The following is a 16,377-nucleotide window of genomic DNA, read 5'->3' as shown; positions in this document are numbered from 1 at the left end:
AAACTCGTGTCCGCCATCTTGGATTTAGAAATGAGTGCCATATTCGTAATGAGCATCCCCAAATACCTCGAAAAGGATACCCATATAGCATATTTTGAAAAATCGTGTCCGCCATCTTGGATTTACAAATAAGTGCTATATTCGTTTTTCATCGACAAAACCGAGCATATCTGTAGGCACCTGATCGACATTGTCGGGCAAATCTGTAGGCACCTTTAACTTAATGATGAGTTAAGCAAGATACAATTTCCCCACTTTTGAGGGAAATGTTATTCCATGGCATCATTATTTGTATATTTGTGTGCGTGCCGACGAGCGTAGTTACAAGTTGCTTACGCCTACATGAATTTGGTTTTTGCCTCACTTGTGACAGTTCGTTTGATATGAAACTATCCTTCTATGCGTTATTATTCTAAGGTTAGATAGTAGTATTCAATTAAAAGATAGTTTTATTACTTTGTTTATAGTAGTTTTGTCATCTGTTAACTTATTCTTGTTACCTTGAATAATAGCGTCAAAATAGTTAAATTTAGAGGCAATGGGTTTGTAAGTGCAATTTTATTTTTTTTCATCCTTTATGGTGCAATCACACAACCGACGATCTGTCAAACTTCTTTCCCGCCGAAAAACTGACACTTACAACTTGATTCGGTGTTACCCGCTCTAAATAATAACTATAGTCATTGATTTAGCGAATAAACTAAATACTCTCGATAATCAGCAATCAACTATTTTAATACCACGCCGTTATTATATATATATATATATCTATAACACACACATACAAACAAACACACACACACACACACACACACACACACACACACACACACATAATATATGTGTGTATATCTATTATCTTATGTATTTTTTGTAACTGTAGTAAAAATATTTTATAGTTTTTTTTAAAGAAAAAGTAAGCAAAGAAATTCTATAACGCCTCTTTCTTAAGTAATATAAAATCTTTACCTATGTGTACATTATGATGCAATTAATAAATGATTTAGGGTTGTCACTTCATGGAAAAATCATACCCTAAAAGATACACATACCTAGTCTATTTATATTCTTTAACATTTATAGTTTCATAAATAATAATAATAATAATACCTCTTAATATACATATATCGGAAAAAATGTTGTAGTAGTTAGAGATAGATTGGTGACTCAAGTAACATCTAGATTCTAGACACGACGAAAGGATTTAACCTGTGTTAACTGTTAACATTGTTGACGCACGGAGGGCAAGCATCAATCGAATTTTATAACACCTACAAGTGAACAAAACGGTACTCTGTCACAATTCCTTATTGGTTAGTTTAACATATTTCTAAGGTTCAATAACTCTAAAAGAACAATAGGTATTTCGTTTGGACGGATCTGGGCCCCAGAGTGTCTTTGAGATATTCTTACACTAGCGTCATACTCATTTATGAAAATGTAATTTATAAGAAGAATAGTAAACAAATATAACATTAATACGAGGAATAAAAATTAACTTTAGAGTTGTCTTCACAAAATCACAAATTCATTTAAAGGGCAATGTAACCACAGGCAAAACGTAAAACAACAGTTACCTGGGAAAAGAGAGCCTTAAATCAGCTCTCAGTTTGGTGAGTAGCTCACTCGGTGTGCCGAATTGCCGCAAGCTCATCTCTTCGCCCACAATTAAGCATGGGTTTCTGAAAAAGATTAAAATAATTTATATTGATTATCATTTAATTGATGATAAAATGCAAAACAAAATCGAATTTATTTCAAAGGTATTCAAAATCACAAATAAATATAGAAAATAAGATAACAGAAACAAACAACCAAAACAAAATAGCAATTGTAAATTATTACAATTGCTATTTGGTTTCGAAATAATTTACAATTGCTATTTTATTTTGAATTTTGAATGTTTCTATTATGCTCTATTTAATTTGTTTCACCAATGAATATATGTCTCAGCATCTGGGGATTATGCAAGCAAAATGTTTTAATTATGATTTTCGTTACGTACACCGTCCATTGGAAAAGAAAAGTATTTTACTTAGTTACTTAGTTACTACACACACACAAACTGACAAGCACACGCTCATATACACACTCTCGGTGTACGGGTCAACGTACATTATTGTGCAACTGACAATATGCGACGTCGCACCCTACATTGTGCACGTGCAAAATGTATAAATTATAATTTTCAGTACAATAAAGTTACTCCGTGGTATCGGTCGAATATTATTTCTACAGCATCTTTGACATCTCCCTGCATCATCTCGCTGATATCACCTGACATATTCTGACATATTACTGTACGAGACAAGCAGCTCGTACATGTTGGTCCTTCGAGCCGGATTGTACACGTGCACAATGTAAGGTGCGACGTTGCATATTGTCAGTTGCACAATAATGTACGTTGACCCGTACACTCGGTTCATTTTAGTCGTGTTTATAGGATCTAATTTTAATTTTAAATATTTTTATTTTGTTTATGGTATTTTGTTTGAATTCGGACCTATTAAAATTACGATTACCTCTGAGTTAAGTAAGAGCGATGCCTCCAGACACAGGTGTTAACTTACTTAATAAGCAGGTCCCGACGTTAGTTTGCAGCTAATGCCGACTGTACTTCAATAAACATTTTTTTCTACTCCTGTCTTAGAGGATGGAAAAAATAAACTCCTGTGCTTTGAACTGTGTTAATTTTAATTTCATAAACCGTATCTTACAGGCATTGACTTACAAATAAATGGACGACGGGTCTAATACAAAAACCACGAAAAAAATGTCCCAAGTCAACCTATTTAAATGTAGTGACATGTAAAGGAATATGAAAAAGCTTAAACGTTGAATTTAAATTGTAATATCATCGCAGTACTGTCTAATTTTGCTTGCTTCGCTGTCAGTCGAACAAACGAAGACTAAAGCGTGAATGACGCTCTGAATACGATTTTAACGCCTTATAAGTTCGGACACTTTTTAGTGCGGACCCGACGTCCATATAATTGTAAGTCAATGCTTACAGGCGTTCTTTTTAGTTCGGAATCAAAATTCTATTGTCTATGGTACTCGCCACTAAGCCGAAAAATGAGTTTTTTGTTTGTTTAGAGAATTAATGAGTTTCAAAAAAAGAACGTCGTATTTTGCTAATTAAAATATCAATTAGGACACTACTCAAACTTTATAGTGCCTCCTGATTGGTTAAATAGGCTTAAAACTCTTGCAATCGGGCCGTAAATCTTTATAAAAAAAATGATTTGTGAAAATCTTAGAGGATGGAAGTGAAAATATATGCGGTACTTGGCCAGTTCTATTCTATCTCTTTGGTTATATGAAGAGACTGTATGGTGGAACATTTGCCTAACCTATTAAAGGGATTAATTTTTTTTAAATTGCGTTTGTTGTCATGGATTGCAAAATATACATTAAATGTTGGTTGTTGTTCATTATTTTATTTACTCGTAGAAAAAGTATTGTATGCAATAATTATATAATTAGGTATTAAAATCTATTTGCAAAGTTTGAGGACAATTTTATTAAAATTGACTTTAGATCTCAGGCTAGGTATCTTTAAAAAAAATCTTAAATTAAAAATTTAAAACAGCGGTGCTCAAGCGTGTGTTGTTTAAAACCAGTAATCGAAAAAAAAGCACAGTAAATTCTACAATACCTTCAAGCATTTTGGGTTCAATTTTGCATGAGTTGAAACGCCTATAGTGGTAACCTCCCTCGGTACCAGTAGTTATAATAATAATAACGCACACCCTCAACATAGCCCCGCACTAGGGAAACCCTGTGTTGCGGGTTCCATGGACACACACATAGACAACCACAAATTACACCCAAACTCACGAGAGAAATAAATGTAGGCCATACAAATATTTCTCCCGGCCCGGGAATCGAACCTGGGACCTCCGCGTGGCAGTCATGGTGGTAGTAGTTATTTTTACAGTGGCACTATAGAAACTTGGCATGACGCAATTTTGAGTCTTATTACTATAGGCGTAGTAACTTATTTCCAACACGTACCTAAAGTCCTTACTACCCTGGTTGGGCAATGTCCTGGCTTTGGTAGAGTCCTGACCCCCCTCCAGCTCATAGAGACTCTGCCCGCTCGTTTTCTTCCCCCATTTCTTGAGGGAAGTCGCATAGTCCTCAGGATTGTAGATCGGCGGTCGTTGCTTATCCTAGGAACAACAAAAAGGGTTGAAGATTAATTATGAATTATAAATAACTAATTCTAATTTTATTATATATACAGGTAAGGTATAAAGTAGAGCTCCTGGTGAAAGAGTTCGTCCAGGGAAGTACTGCCACCTTACCTATTTCTGCCGCTAAGCAGCAATGTCAGCATTACTGTGTGTCTGGTTTTGAAAGGTAAGGGTGCTAGTGAAATTACAGGCACAAGAGGCTTGTCAACTTAAGTCTCAGGGTGACAGGCATAGTGGCAATGCCTGTCAGATCTTTGCGATTTAAAGCTCTGAAATGAAATCTGAATGGCACTGCAACTGTTATGGACAGGCGTGTAGCTTACCATCAGGCGCACGACTTGTTCGTCCCGTCACATGATTTAAAAAATATATAGATATAAAAATACAATATAATAAGAGCTTAAATACCAGAAAATAAAACTAGGATTAAATCTTAGAACAATAATGCACAGAATGATAGTTTCATATCAAACGAACTGTCACAAGTGAGGCAAAAATCAAATTCATGTAGGCTAGTTTTAGTAGTAGGTTAATTTTCGGTTTTCGTGAATATTTATATAAAAATACAAGTTGAAACGCGTTACTTCCTTGTGGAATGTGATGTTAGTATCTATTTTATGTTTGTCTGACGTATTTTTACACTCATTTACCGCACATTTCGTCATTTTTAGCTAAAATTCTTGATCTGTTCGTGGTGCAAGTTGACCTTGAGCACTGACGGCCCGGCCGCTCGTGTAGGCCCTTTAGGCGCGCTTCAATTTGCCTCACTTAGCGTGTGCGGACTAGGTTTCTATGCGTTATTATTCTAAGGATTAAATTATATGAACAGAATTGGGTCCCCGCGGGATTTATTACTTTTGTAAGTAATATATAAAGAAAAAAAATCATATCATACATTATTCATCGATTCTTGAAATTGAATCTTCGACCCGAAAACATATGTAAAATATTTTCCCTGACTGTACATTATGTATACTGTCCAGTTGCCGAAAATGACTGATCAGAGAAAATGACGAATTGGGCAAATTGATGAGTTAAATATTGAGATGGCATAGATAAATTACAGAAATTTACCAGTTGACGAAAATGGCGTATTAACGAAAATGGCAAGTGGTCTCCTAATCCCTTCTCTCATTTAAAAATAAAAAATGTCATCTAACAAAAACAGAGGAGAGAATCGCAAAATATATTTATTAATTATGCACAAGATAATAATTATAACAGCCTCTTCCAATTACAAAAAACTTAAAAGTATGTTCAAGAATTCAAAATAAATAACCGGAGTAATAGGTAGTAATAAATATAGTTTAGTCCTAAAAAGGAGGGTTCCATAAATACAAATTAAATACCAAATAAATAAAACTAAACCTTAACAGAAATGCAAAGTAAGTAGCATTAAATAGGTAGGATTTACATTAAGACGAGTCTCCGGTTGAGAAGCGGGAAAAACTATTTTTCTAGATCAAATGGTTTAGGTATATACCATTAAATAAATGGTCTTACAAAATATATAGGATACACCTAAGGACATTGTCTAAAGAATGTGCTAATTTATTTAGTTTTACACATTTTAGTTTTCTATATAACTTGAATAGAACTTTATAGCAGCACTGTATCTGTGTGATTTGTAAAAGGGCCTAACAATGCCAATGAATTCCTATACTTTGCAAATGAAACTTTTTTTTTTTGAAATCTAAAAACATGTATTTCTTTTTTCAAACATATCTACGTTTCGAGCACTTTACAGTTCTCATGCTAACGGTTGACAGAGATCGTATTAGTTATTGAACAGGAAGTTTACTATTAATGTCAAACAACCATATTATGGGGTATAGTTTAAACAAATGAATTCTAAGTACCTCATTTACATTTTACTGAAAACGTTATCTAGTGTAAATAATATATATGTATTAAATATTAAATATTAACCAACATCACATACGTTGTTCTGAACCCAAAGTTAGTAACTAAAGTTAAAAGCGCTTGTATAATGGAAATCGGAAACAAAGAAAGAAATATAGAAAAGTTAGTTTCTACAATGTCCCGGCCGAGGATCGAACCCAGGACCTCAGAGATGGCGACACCATGAAAACCGGTGTGCAAGCAAATCAACCACAGAGGCAGTCATATAAAATCCAGAAAATAGGCTAAAATAAAATTGGAAAACCAATTATTTACGAAATACGTAACATAGCACATAATTTTTTTTCATGCAGATATTTCTCATTACGTATAACCTGCAATACTTTGGTTTTTAATTGAAGCCCTGGTAGTTATAAACACACATTAAACGCGGCTTAAAGACGCGCCGCGCCGCCCGCTGCTCCGTCAGTCGCCATCGGGCGCTCGTCGACGTCGGATCTGTGTCAAATTTTCTCCACCTATTCTTGTTATTCATATTAACTTTAAGCGCACGGGTTGCGAGGGGCGGTCCCCCCGTAGACATCTCGCCTTAATACAACTCATAGCTTATTACTACATTCATGATGATGACTACAGCGGAACCCTTGAAGCTGCAATGCATCCTATTAACACTTCGTATAGCATACAGTTCTATCTCAGACTGAACTGAAACTACAATTCCATAACATTGTAATATTGCGAAAAAACCTTTAAAGGCTTCTTTAAAGCAATGTGTTAATCGTTTAAGACTGTAATTAAACGGAGTTTTATGTGGTACAATTTACTTATCTAGTCTCCATTAGGTTAAAAATAAGCTTTTAAGCTTACTAACTTTACATCCCGCGTAACTAAACGATCCGATAACGACATAATATTAACTATAAAATTACTAAGTAACTTGTGATTAAGTTACAATATAAAAGGGGATAATTAAAAACTTTAAATTTTCATTTTAATACCAATCTATAATCTAATAAGTTAATACCAATCGCCGTTTAAGCAGAGGCCATGGGTTTTTAAACCGCTGTGTTTTTTCGGAATTTAATTGAAATTTACCCTGTATAGAGCCAGCGTCGCCACGCGACTATGGCCTAAAATTTCACGAGAGGAGACCCGTGCCCTGCATCGGAATGTATAAAAGGTGATGAAAACATGAAGCTTCGTTGGGAAGGAGGGAGCAGGGTAGATGATAGTTGCAGTATGGTGGCCATCTTGTATTCTTTATATTGGAACATTTTTGGTCTCGATAGAACCTGACCAGGATCGTTGACAATTTTTGTTTGGAAGCCATATACTCATCTCTGAAGCTTTGCGACCAGATCGACTTAAATGTTGCACGTTGCTCTGGGTTGTTGCAGTACATTTACCGGGTCTCAAACTAGGGACTTTCTTGTACCAGAATTAAAAGAACTCCCGGGCACTACTCAAACCAGAAGCAATTTATAAAAGTTCGCTTCCGAAATTGATCCTAACCAGAAATGAACCCAGGAACTCCTCATTTAGGCTACCAAGGTGCAGAAAAGGAGCACATGAATCACTGTATTCAAATCGAGATTACCAAACGGAACTTAAGCACCTAAATTTGTCGGTGGTTCAATGACCGGAGCAATATTGCAGCCTCCCACACCGTGAGATGCTACAAAGATGTATTTTCGATCTCTATTACTTTTAAACAGGTTTTTTTTAACTTTGAGAACATATGATGTTCTACATTAGTCTTCTGATAATATAGTGTTGTTTTTTTGTGATATCAAGTGACAGCACGAATCGTGAATCTGGTGGTAAGCGACGCGCCTATCCATAGCAGTTGCAGTGCCACTCAGAGTTTTAAATCGTAAAGATCGGGTAAAGAAAGGTTTGACATTTTAACATGGTAACCATGGGCTATTCTTATTTTGATTGGAGCTCAAAATAACTACTAATATTTTAATTGTCTATTTTAGTAGAAGTAGAGCTCCCTGTGAAAGAGCTCGTCCAGGGAAGTTCTGCCACCTTACATATTTCTACTGCCAAGTAGTAATGGTCATATTACTGTGTTCCGGTTGTGAAGGGTAAGGGTGCTGGTGAAATTGAAGGCACATGAGACTTGTCAACTTAAGTCTTAGGGTGACGGGAGCAGTGGCAGTGCCCCCAGGTCTTTATGATTTAAAGCTCTGAGTAACACTGCAACTGTTATGGGCAGGCATGTGGCTTATCACCAGGCGCACGACTTGTGGCTACCAAACGAACTCGTGGGACTAGGGGATATTTCAATAAAACTTAGCAAATAGACGTAATTCCACGTACTTTTGAAGTCGTTTTTTTTAGTACTCTGTACTGAGATTATGTGAAATTACTCCACTAGTTTGTTAGGATCGTACACTGAGAAAAACTGGATTCGAACCAACATCTTCCGGCAAACCATGCCGGACGCCATGCCAACTAAGCCACAGAGCGAACTAGCGGACTTTACGAATTTTTCTATGTGCTTGTTGCAGAGTGTTTTTGCCTTGGCGCCATCTGTGAGAAATCTATTTTACATTTCTTTACGTCAGTTCTCAGGCAGGCACTTTTATATCTAAGCATCTAATTAATTTCAACAGAGCACTTAAGCGAAATTTATGTGCGTTAAACCACCAACCACGTTCCGTTGTTAATCTGCACGCGATTATCAATCATAAAACAATGGAAGCAATGACAAATGCTACCTACGGACCAGTGAAAGCCTATTGAAGCCAATGCTAACGATAATGACACAATGTCACGGATTTTTGGATTATGGCCATTGACATATTAATTGCCCATTGACTAAGACTTTCACTGAAGAAAACAGCCTCCAAACGCCGGACTGCCACGGGTTTGATTCCTGGGCCGGGAAAAAAGTATTTGTAAGGCCTACATTTATATTCTCTGAGTTTGGGTGTAACTTGTGGTTGTCTATGTGTGTCCATGGCACTCGCGATACAGAGTTTCCTTAGTGCGGGGCTATGAATGTGTGCGTGCGTTTTTTCGCTCTAGAAAATATTGGGAATCTCGGCGATTGTTTGGCATTTTCGAATTAGAAACTGATGTTTTAAATCTCAGGAATATAGTCTTTATATATCCATTCCTATCCTGTACGTCTGACGCACCCTGGGCGAGTACCTTACATCATCATCATCAACAGCTTATCGTCGTCCACTACTGGACATAGGCCTCTCCCAATGCGCGCCATTTCGCACGGTCCTCAGGTCGTTGCATCCATCTGCTGCTAGCAACCCTTCGCAAATCGTCACTCAATACGTACCTTACGCGGACTGGAAAATCCTTTCTGAACTAATGGCAAACATTACAGTGTATGGTCTGTGGTGTATGCCATCGATACGAAAAGAAGAAGTCGCTTAATTAAACAGTATTAAGAAATCTACAAAACCAAGAGTCATTTTTATTCTAGTGACGGGAAGAACAATTCGTGCGCCTGATGGTAAGCAACACGCCTGGCCATAACAGTTGTAGTGCCACTCAGAGCTTTAAATCGCAAAGATCTGAGGGGCACTGCCAATGCGCCCGTCACTCTGAGACATAAGTTGACAAGTTTTTTGAACATGCTTAGAGATGTATGAAGGCTTTTACTGCTCAATTATTATTTTTCTTTTCCTTTTATGTTAAGCCTTGGAATCTTGTGTCATACAATATAACTCGTTACGTGTATAACCCATGTGTACTTATGTAGTAATTATTATTATTGTTTTTGTATCAAGGTTTAATTTGTTTAGTATTGTACATAATAACTATTTATTAATTATTTATTCTTCAATAGTTTATTAGAAATGCATCACCACTTCTCAGTTTTTTGTAGTAACTAGTGGTTGACGGTATTGGTGACACAATCGCTACATATTTACTGCAAAAAAATTACATTTAAGTTTTTATTGTGTCTCAAATAAATAAAAAAAAAAAAGTCCCATGTGCCTGTAATTTCACCAGCACCCTTCGAAACCGCAACACAGTAATGCTGACATTAGTGTTTGTCGACAGAAACGAACTCATTCACAAGGAACTCTACTACCTCTAAATGACCACACTGTAGAGTGGAGTTTCGAGTAATCTATGGGTATTAAAGAAAGATAACCTCGTTATTTGAAATCCTTAAAAAGCCTTTTGTGTCTTACGTGGCCACTATAAAAATGAATAAAAGACATTCGTAAATTACTTAATTTTTTAAATTTGAGTTAATAAAGAATTTGAATAAAATACTATGTTTTGACTGCCTAAATGCCTATAACGAAATATGTTATCGTTTCGTTTGCCGGTTTTTGAACCTGATTATTTTCCGGCTGATTGCGCTATTGCCATGAAATACTGCCTTCCCTATAGAAAGAAATCTAAATTCATCTTTAAGGCCTTGGGATAGCTGAGAAAGTAAAATAGATGCCTATGTATGTATACCCACAATTACAACAAAGAAAAAAAAGCGTTTTGTGTTTTATACAATTGCTCCATTTGAAATAAAAAAAATCTAAATCGAACTAAGAATTGTGTTTAGAAAAGACTGACCGCTGCTCTTAATAGGGAATCAATATTCCGCCTACAACGGCACTGTTATGCCCTGCTGTTAGGCAAGGATACACTCTAAAAAGAGCATCAATTCGATACCTCCTATGAATACAACTTTATTTTATGATCTTTTGCTTTTATTTAGGTAAACAGCCATATTTATTTAATAATATTATGCTTCCCGAATTTTATGAATAAAATAAAGAAACAAAAAACAAAATTTGAAAAAAGATAGACACATTTTGTGAAAAACAATAAAAAAAGGAATAAGGCTTAAAGCCTTAGTAAAGTACAAAAATATTTATTCTGTAAAAAAAAATATATTTATAGACAGCAAACTTGTTTGTTAAAGTTATAAGCTGTATGTATGTGATTTTAAAATTAGTTGCACCTAGGTCTGTGATTATATTAATATCTAACTACTTACTTATATAACTTAACTAACCCAATGATTCTCGCGTACTTTAACCCCATGACGCGTTAACACAAAAAGTGTAATAAGCCATCAGTGACGTATAGAAAGTTTTCGGTTATTGTGAAATATTCGGCTTTCTTTTGCCGAATATTTTTCACATACAAGCTTTACTTTTGTACTATTTATATTAAAACTTGTTTGAATAACATTGAAATTAATTTAGTATTAAATAAAGAACACATTTATTTTGTAATTTAATAAACAACGCACAGATTTATGGCCCTGCACTAGGGAAACCCTGCATCGCGGATGCCATGGACACACATAGACAACCACAAACTACACCCTAACACACGAGAGAAATTAATGTAGGCCATGCAAGTATTTTTCTTAGCTCAGGAATCGAACCCGGGACCTCTGGCAGACTAGCATGGTAACACGGAGGCAGTAAAAGTTAAATATACATATTATAAAAATTATAATAAAGGAAGTATCTATATTTCAAGTCACAGTTCTAGAGGACCAAAGCTACCTAGAGATTCGTAACGACAGTAATTCATAGTAGACAGCCTGGATTCTATTTTTAAAAGTCATAATGGAAGTTGCATTTCTGGTTTTGACATTTTAAAACACTGGCTATCCTTACTTTGATTGGAGCTCAAAATAATAATTTATTGATTATAATTTTTTTCTCTTTTTTATGGTATTAATAGTAACGACACGCCCATAACAGCTGCAGTGCACTGTAGCTTTAAGTTGCAAAGATTTGAAGGACAAGTCTTTGAACCTTAAAGTTAACAAGTCCCATATGCCTATAGTTTTACCGGGTTACTCTTCAAAACCGAAACGCAGTAATGCTTACATGCTTGGCGGTATAAATAGGTAAGGTGACAGTCTGTACTTAAATGACAAATAAAGATTTATCGCTGCTTTTAAATATTTTTATATATCTCGGCATTCGGCAAAATATTCGTAATTTGTTAATGCCGATAACGTTTATTTTTATTCTTCTATATTTAAAATATTTAGTATAGTATTAGTATATATTTAGTAGACACATAATTCAGCCATTATGTATGTTTGTTATTAAAAGGTTTACAATATATATACCACTTTCCACTTAACATCAGGTGGAGTGGAGTCATTTGCCTGTCAGGTATAAAAAAAAAAAAAAAAATATTGTTATCATAATTTTCACTTACACGCTACGCGTAGTCTTATATAATCATATCCACACATGCATTTACATACGGAATAGGTAATTTTGGATGCACTATTCACACTTTATTACATTCATTGTTTTAATTAACAATTTCAGTCCTAGTTTACTACAACTTTCATTTTATTACATAGACAACAAAACAGATAACATTCAAATTACATTGATACAAATTAAATATGATATAACAATGTTCTGTACTAGATACATAGAGAGAACCCTACTTATGTTGACACATCAATCTATAGTAACAAGAAAGAACTACATAATTTGCTGTTAATTTACTTATTTACTTAACACTAAAGCGTCAAGTGAATGGGTGAAAATCTATACAAGTACAAGTTGCTTTACTACTCGTCTAAACACTCTGGATCTTGGATCAAAAATGTCCAAATCGATGTTTTTCATAGATATTTCGTGTATTTATTTTTTTATTACAAACAACTTCTAGACTTGCCATAAACACACACACTCATCTTTTATAACGGCAATTGGTATTGAATTAAAAATAGAATGAATATTATACATTATACAATGTATATATAAGCTAATATAATAATATAAAAATATGATAATATAAAATAAAATAATGTATTATATAATAATAATTTTTGATCATAATATGTACAATTAAAAAAAAATAATAACAAAATTCTCCTTGATTTGGCGTTATTCTTTTTAACAGTAACAATGTTTTTATCGATTACCCGCGAGACAGGCGTTGCCTAGTGCAGGAATCGTAGGAAATTCTCTGTACGCGTTATATGCTACAAATGAGTTGTGTTACCTGGTTCTTTGTCGTAACTAAATTGTAATGTACTTGTACAAGTTCATTTGTATTTTGTTTTTTTTTGTACTTAGTCCCTCTCCTTGGTTCTGAAAGCCAGCGCCTTAGGGACCTGAGGCATATGTTGAGGCAGCGCTCTTTCACTGCTACGACAAAAAATGTTTTATTTTTCCTATTGTATTCAATCTGTATTTGTGTCATACTAGTGAATAAAGTGTTTAGTAAACCATCAAACTTTAGCATTATATATGTCGTACAATTACTACATACGATTATAAATATTTCACTCAACCGGCCTTCCGACATCAATAAATCAAAATAGTCATTCATAATTTATAAACTGTTTTAAATTGAATAACAGTTCCAATAGAAAAACTATAAAAAAGCGATTAGTGTCAAATAAACTCATAGTCGAGAAAGCATCTGGCTGGACGCGTTTCGCCCGGGTTAATGAACGGAACGAAAATGCGGCAGACCGGCAACGCCAAGTGTGAAGTTACCTTAACAATACGTTATGAGGAAGATGTTCACGTAAAAAACAAGAGAAGGACATGTGCAGAATTTTAGAACAGCTTCCAACTACGTGGTCTAGAAATACTAACTTTTCTATATCATCAGTATTATGTAGAAAGGGCGTAAGCGACATATTATTAAATAACTGCCTTACAAAAAATATACAAGACACTGTAGGATATTTATTTATCTATTATCTAAAGAATGTGTTTATTTGTTACACGATAGGATGTACTTTAACCGATCATATAAAATCATGAAAACAGGATACAATAACAGTCTAAAACGAATTACGTATGAATAAAATATCTAACTTTGTATATAATTTTTATATGGAGATATTTCTCTTTAAGTACTTCAGAGAACCTGCTAAACTTTGGTTTTCAACAGAAGCCCTATTACTTATTAATTTTTACATTTATCACAAAGTTTGCAAATTGCCCAGCGGTTTAACGACACGCCGCGCCGCCCACGGGGCGCTTGTCGGCGTCGGATCTGTGGCAAATTTCCTCCGTTTATTCTTTTTTTTTTATTAACAGCGCGCGAATTGCTGGACGCGACAGGCAGCTCACGTTGCGTCCTAAAATCTAGACTCGCTTTAAAATAACTCGCCTTGAACAAAAGAGCTGTCTCCTACAGCGGCCTATGTTATCAGACCATTGCAAAACATCTGCCGTATCTTGTTACTTCGACCACTAATTTGTTATTACGAATAAAAATGTAATAGTACCTTTGTGTTTTGTCTCTTGATGCTATCTAGAGCGTTATTATGGCAGAACAACAAATTTTGGAGGGAACTAGTGTAGCTGTATAATAATTATACATTCTCTGTAATGGCAGCGTTTCTCAAACTACAGTTCATAAACGCTTTTTTTTTATGATAAAATGACACGCTTGTGGTAAGTGACACGCTTATCTACAACAGTTGCAGTGCCACTCAGAGCTTTCGCAAAGACCTGAGGGGCACTGAATTACGCTCGTCACTCTGAGGCATAAAATTACCCTTGTAAATAGATGGGTGTTCTTAGCTGTGATTAGTTTTTATCACTTTTCAATGAAAGATACTAACCATTTTAATAGCATTTCGTCAAGGTATTGGGGGATTGCTAACGCTACAGTAGGGCTAGCACGACGGGAAGCGACTTGCGCGAGAGCGACATACAGCGCGAGATCTCCATGTAAGGATAGTGGCACGTCGCGCTTTATGTCGCTCTCGCTCAAGTCGCGCCCTGTCGTGCTAGGCCTACAGGTACATAGTGACGTCATAATTACGTAATTTTTATTATTTCATGCCGATTGACATGATTTATGGTTGCGTCAAAAAACGAGCTGGACTAATGTAATTTATATTTTGACTTATGGATTTTAAACATCGAGTATTATAAATCAGAATGACATCATTTAATTTGTTTGAAAACTATTCTGCCAAATCGTTACTGTGACAACTGCGCTCCGATTGGCCAGCTTGAAACAATTGACGAGTGTCGTCAATTGTTTCACTTCAAATCGACCAGTTTAATTTATAGACCAAAATTGCAAAATTACATATTTATTTGTTTGTTTTGTAATTAGATGTTTTGCTGTTTTTGCCACATAACCGTATGGAAAAGCCCCCATTGTTAGAGATATTATCTTAATTACAATAAATACAGAATACTTTTGGAATATACGGAGACGTACACACAGGTCACATGTTGGCGCTGTACTATTTCAGTTTTCTAATTTGTGATTTCAGCGCAAACGAGAGTTGATATTTAAAAGTGATATATAGGCCCATTTGTCTGATGAGTTGTCAGGGATGGATGGCCCTTATTTCGTTTCTATTTCAGGTTACATAGTCGTTGATTTTTAGTTACGGTCATTTGCTAAAAGCACAAGGATACATCAGTGAGTAGTTTCAAAAAATTAGACAGACACGCGCATGGTCACGATTTGTCTAAAACATGCCTATTCCTTTCTGCCTTTTAAACAGAGTTTCAAAACAGTCCGTTACACTTTCGCGGTTGTTTTTTTTATCCAAAAACCCTAGTGAATAAAGTTTAGGAATCACTGTTCTACAAGAACAAGTTGTGCAAAAGAGAAAGGCGATGATTATCTGCTCCGTTTTTTGATAATTTGTTGTTATTTAATTACGCTCTGAGTAATCTGCGACAAGACATAAATTGTCCGAGATTAGAGGCATAATAAAATAATAATAGAAAAAAATAATAGAATTGTGTGAAATTTCTACATTGTATATTACATTTTATATGCTTTATTTCACAATTTATTTTTTTACAAAGGAAATTAAAGTCGTTTCAAAAATGTATATCGTATACTATACATGTTCTATTTAGTTCGGTTTATATAAAAAAAAATCATTGGTAAATGTAAACTACATATTGAATACAGCGGTTTTCTTATAAAATTTTGAGGTAAATTTGTGTTTTCTTTTCTATCGTGAAAATTTTACACCGTATATTCTAATTAGTGCACATCCTCAATTGTACTGTATTTTTATTCCAAAGTGATCGCTTCAACACTTTCACTGTTATGTTATTATAAACTAAAGTCATTTGAAATTGTACCGACTCCTAAGATTGTAGTAGATTGAGGGTGTGTTTAAAAAAGGCCCGTCTAGAGTGCAAGCTTCAAAAAAAATCTATTTTAATGATAGCACGTATCGGGACGAATAAGTCGTGCGCCTGTTGGTAAACAATACGCCTGTCCATAATAGTTGTACTGATACTCGGAGCTTTAAATACAGATCAGAGGGACACTGTCACAACGCCCGTCACTCTAAGACTATTTATTCCATAGGTAAAATAAATTTACACTTGAAAACGTC

General features: G+C 35.0%; 1 protein-coding gene across 1 annotated transcript in view; it reads right to left on the bottom strand.

Annotated features, from left to right (window-relative positions):
- Positions 1–8,517, bottom strand: part of LOC113239988 — a 24,367-nt gene extending 15,850 nt beyond the window's left edge. Inside the window, exons 1-3 of the mRNA XM_026477179.1 lie at positions 8,503–8,517; positions 4,018–4,175; positions 1,578–1,682 (exon numbers count right to left, since the gene is read on the bottom strand). Of these exons, the coding sequence (XP_026332964.1) occupies positions 1,578–1,682; positions 4,018–4,175; positions 8,503–8,517 (278 nt within the window). The remainder of the gene's footprint in view (positions 1–1,577; positions 1,683–4,017; positions 4,176–8,502) is intronic.
- Positions 8,518–16,377: the final 7,860 nt, after the last annotated feature.

Source organism: Hyposmocoma kahamanoa, unplaced genomic scaffold (genome assembly GCF_003589595.1).
Source record: "Hyposmocoma kahamanoa isolate Upper Pololo Valley unplaced genomic scaffold, ASM358959v1 119, whole genome shotgun sequence".
In the NCBI taxonomy this organism is placed as follows: Eukaryota; Metazoa; Arthropoda; class Insecta; order Lepidoptera; family Cosmopterigidae; genus Hyposmocoma; species Hyposmocoma kahamanoa.
Note: the sequence above shows the minus strand (reverse complement) of the source record. Positions and strands in the feature narration are given on the sequence as shown.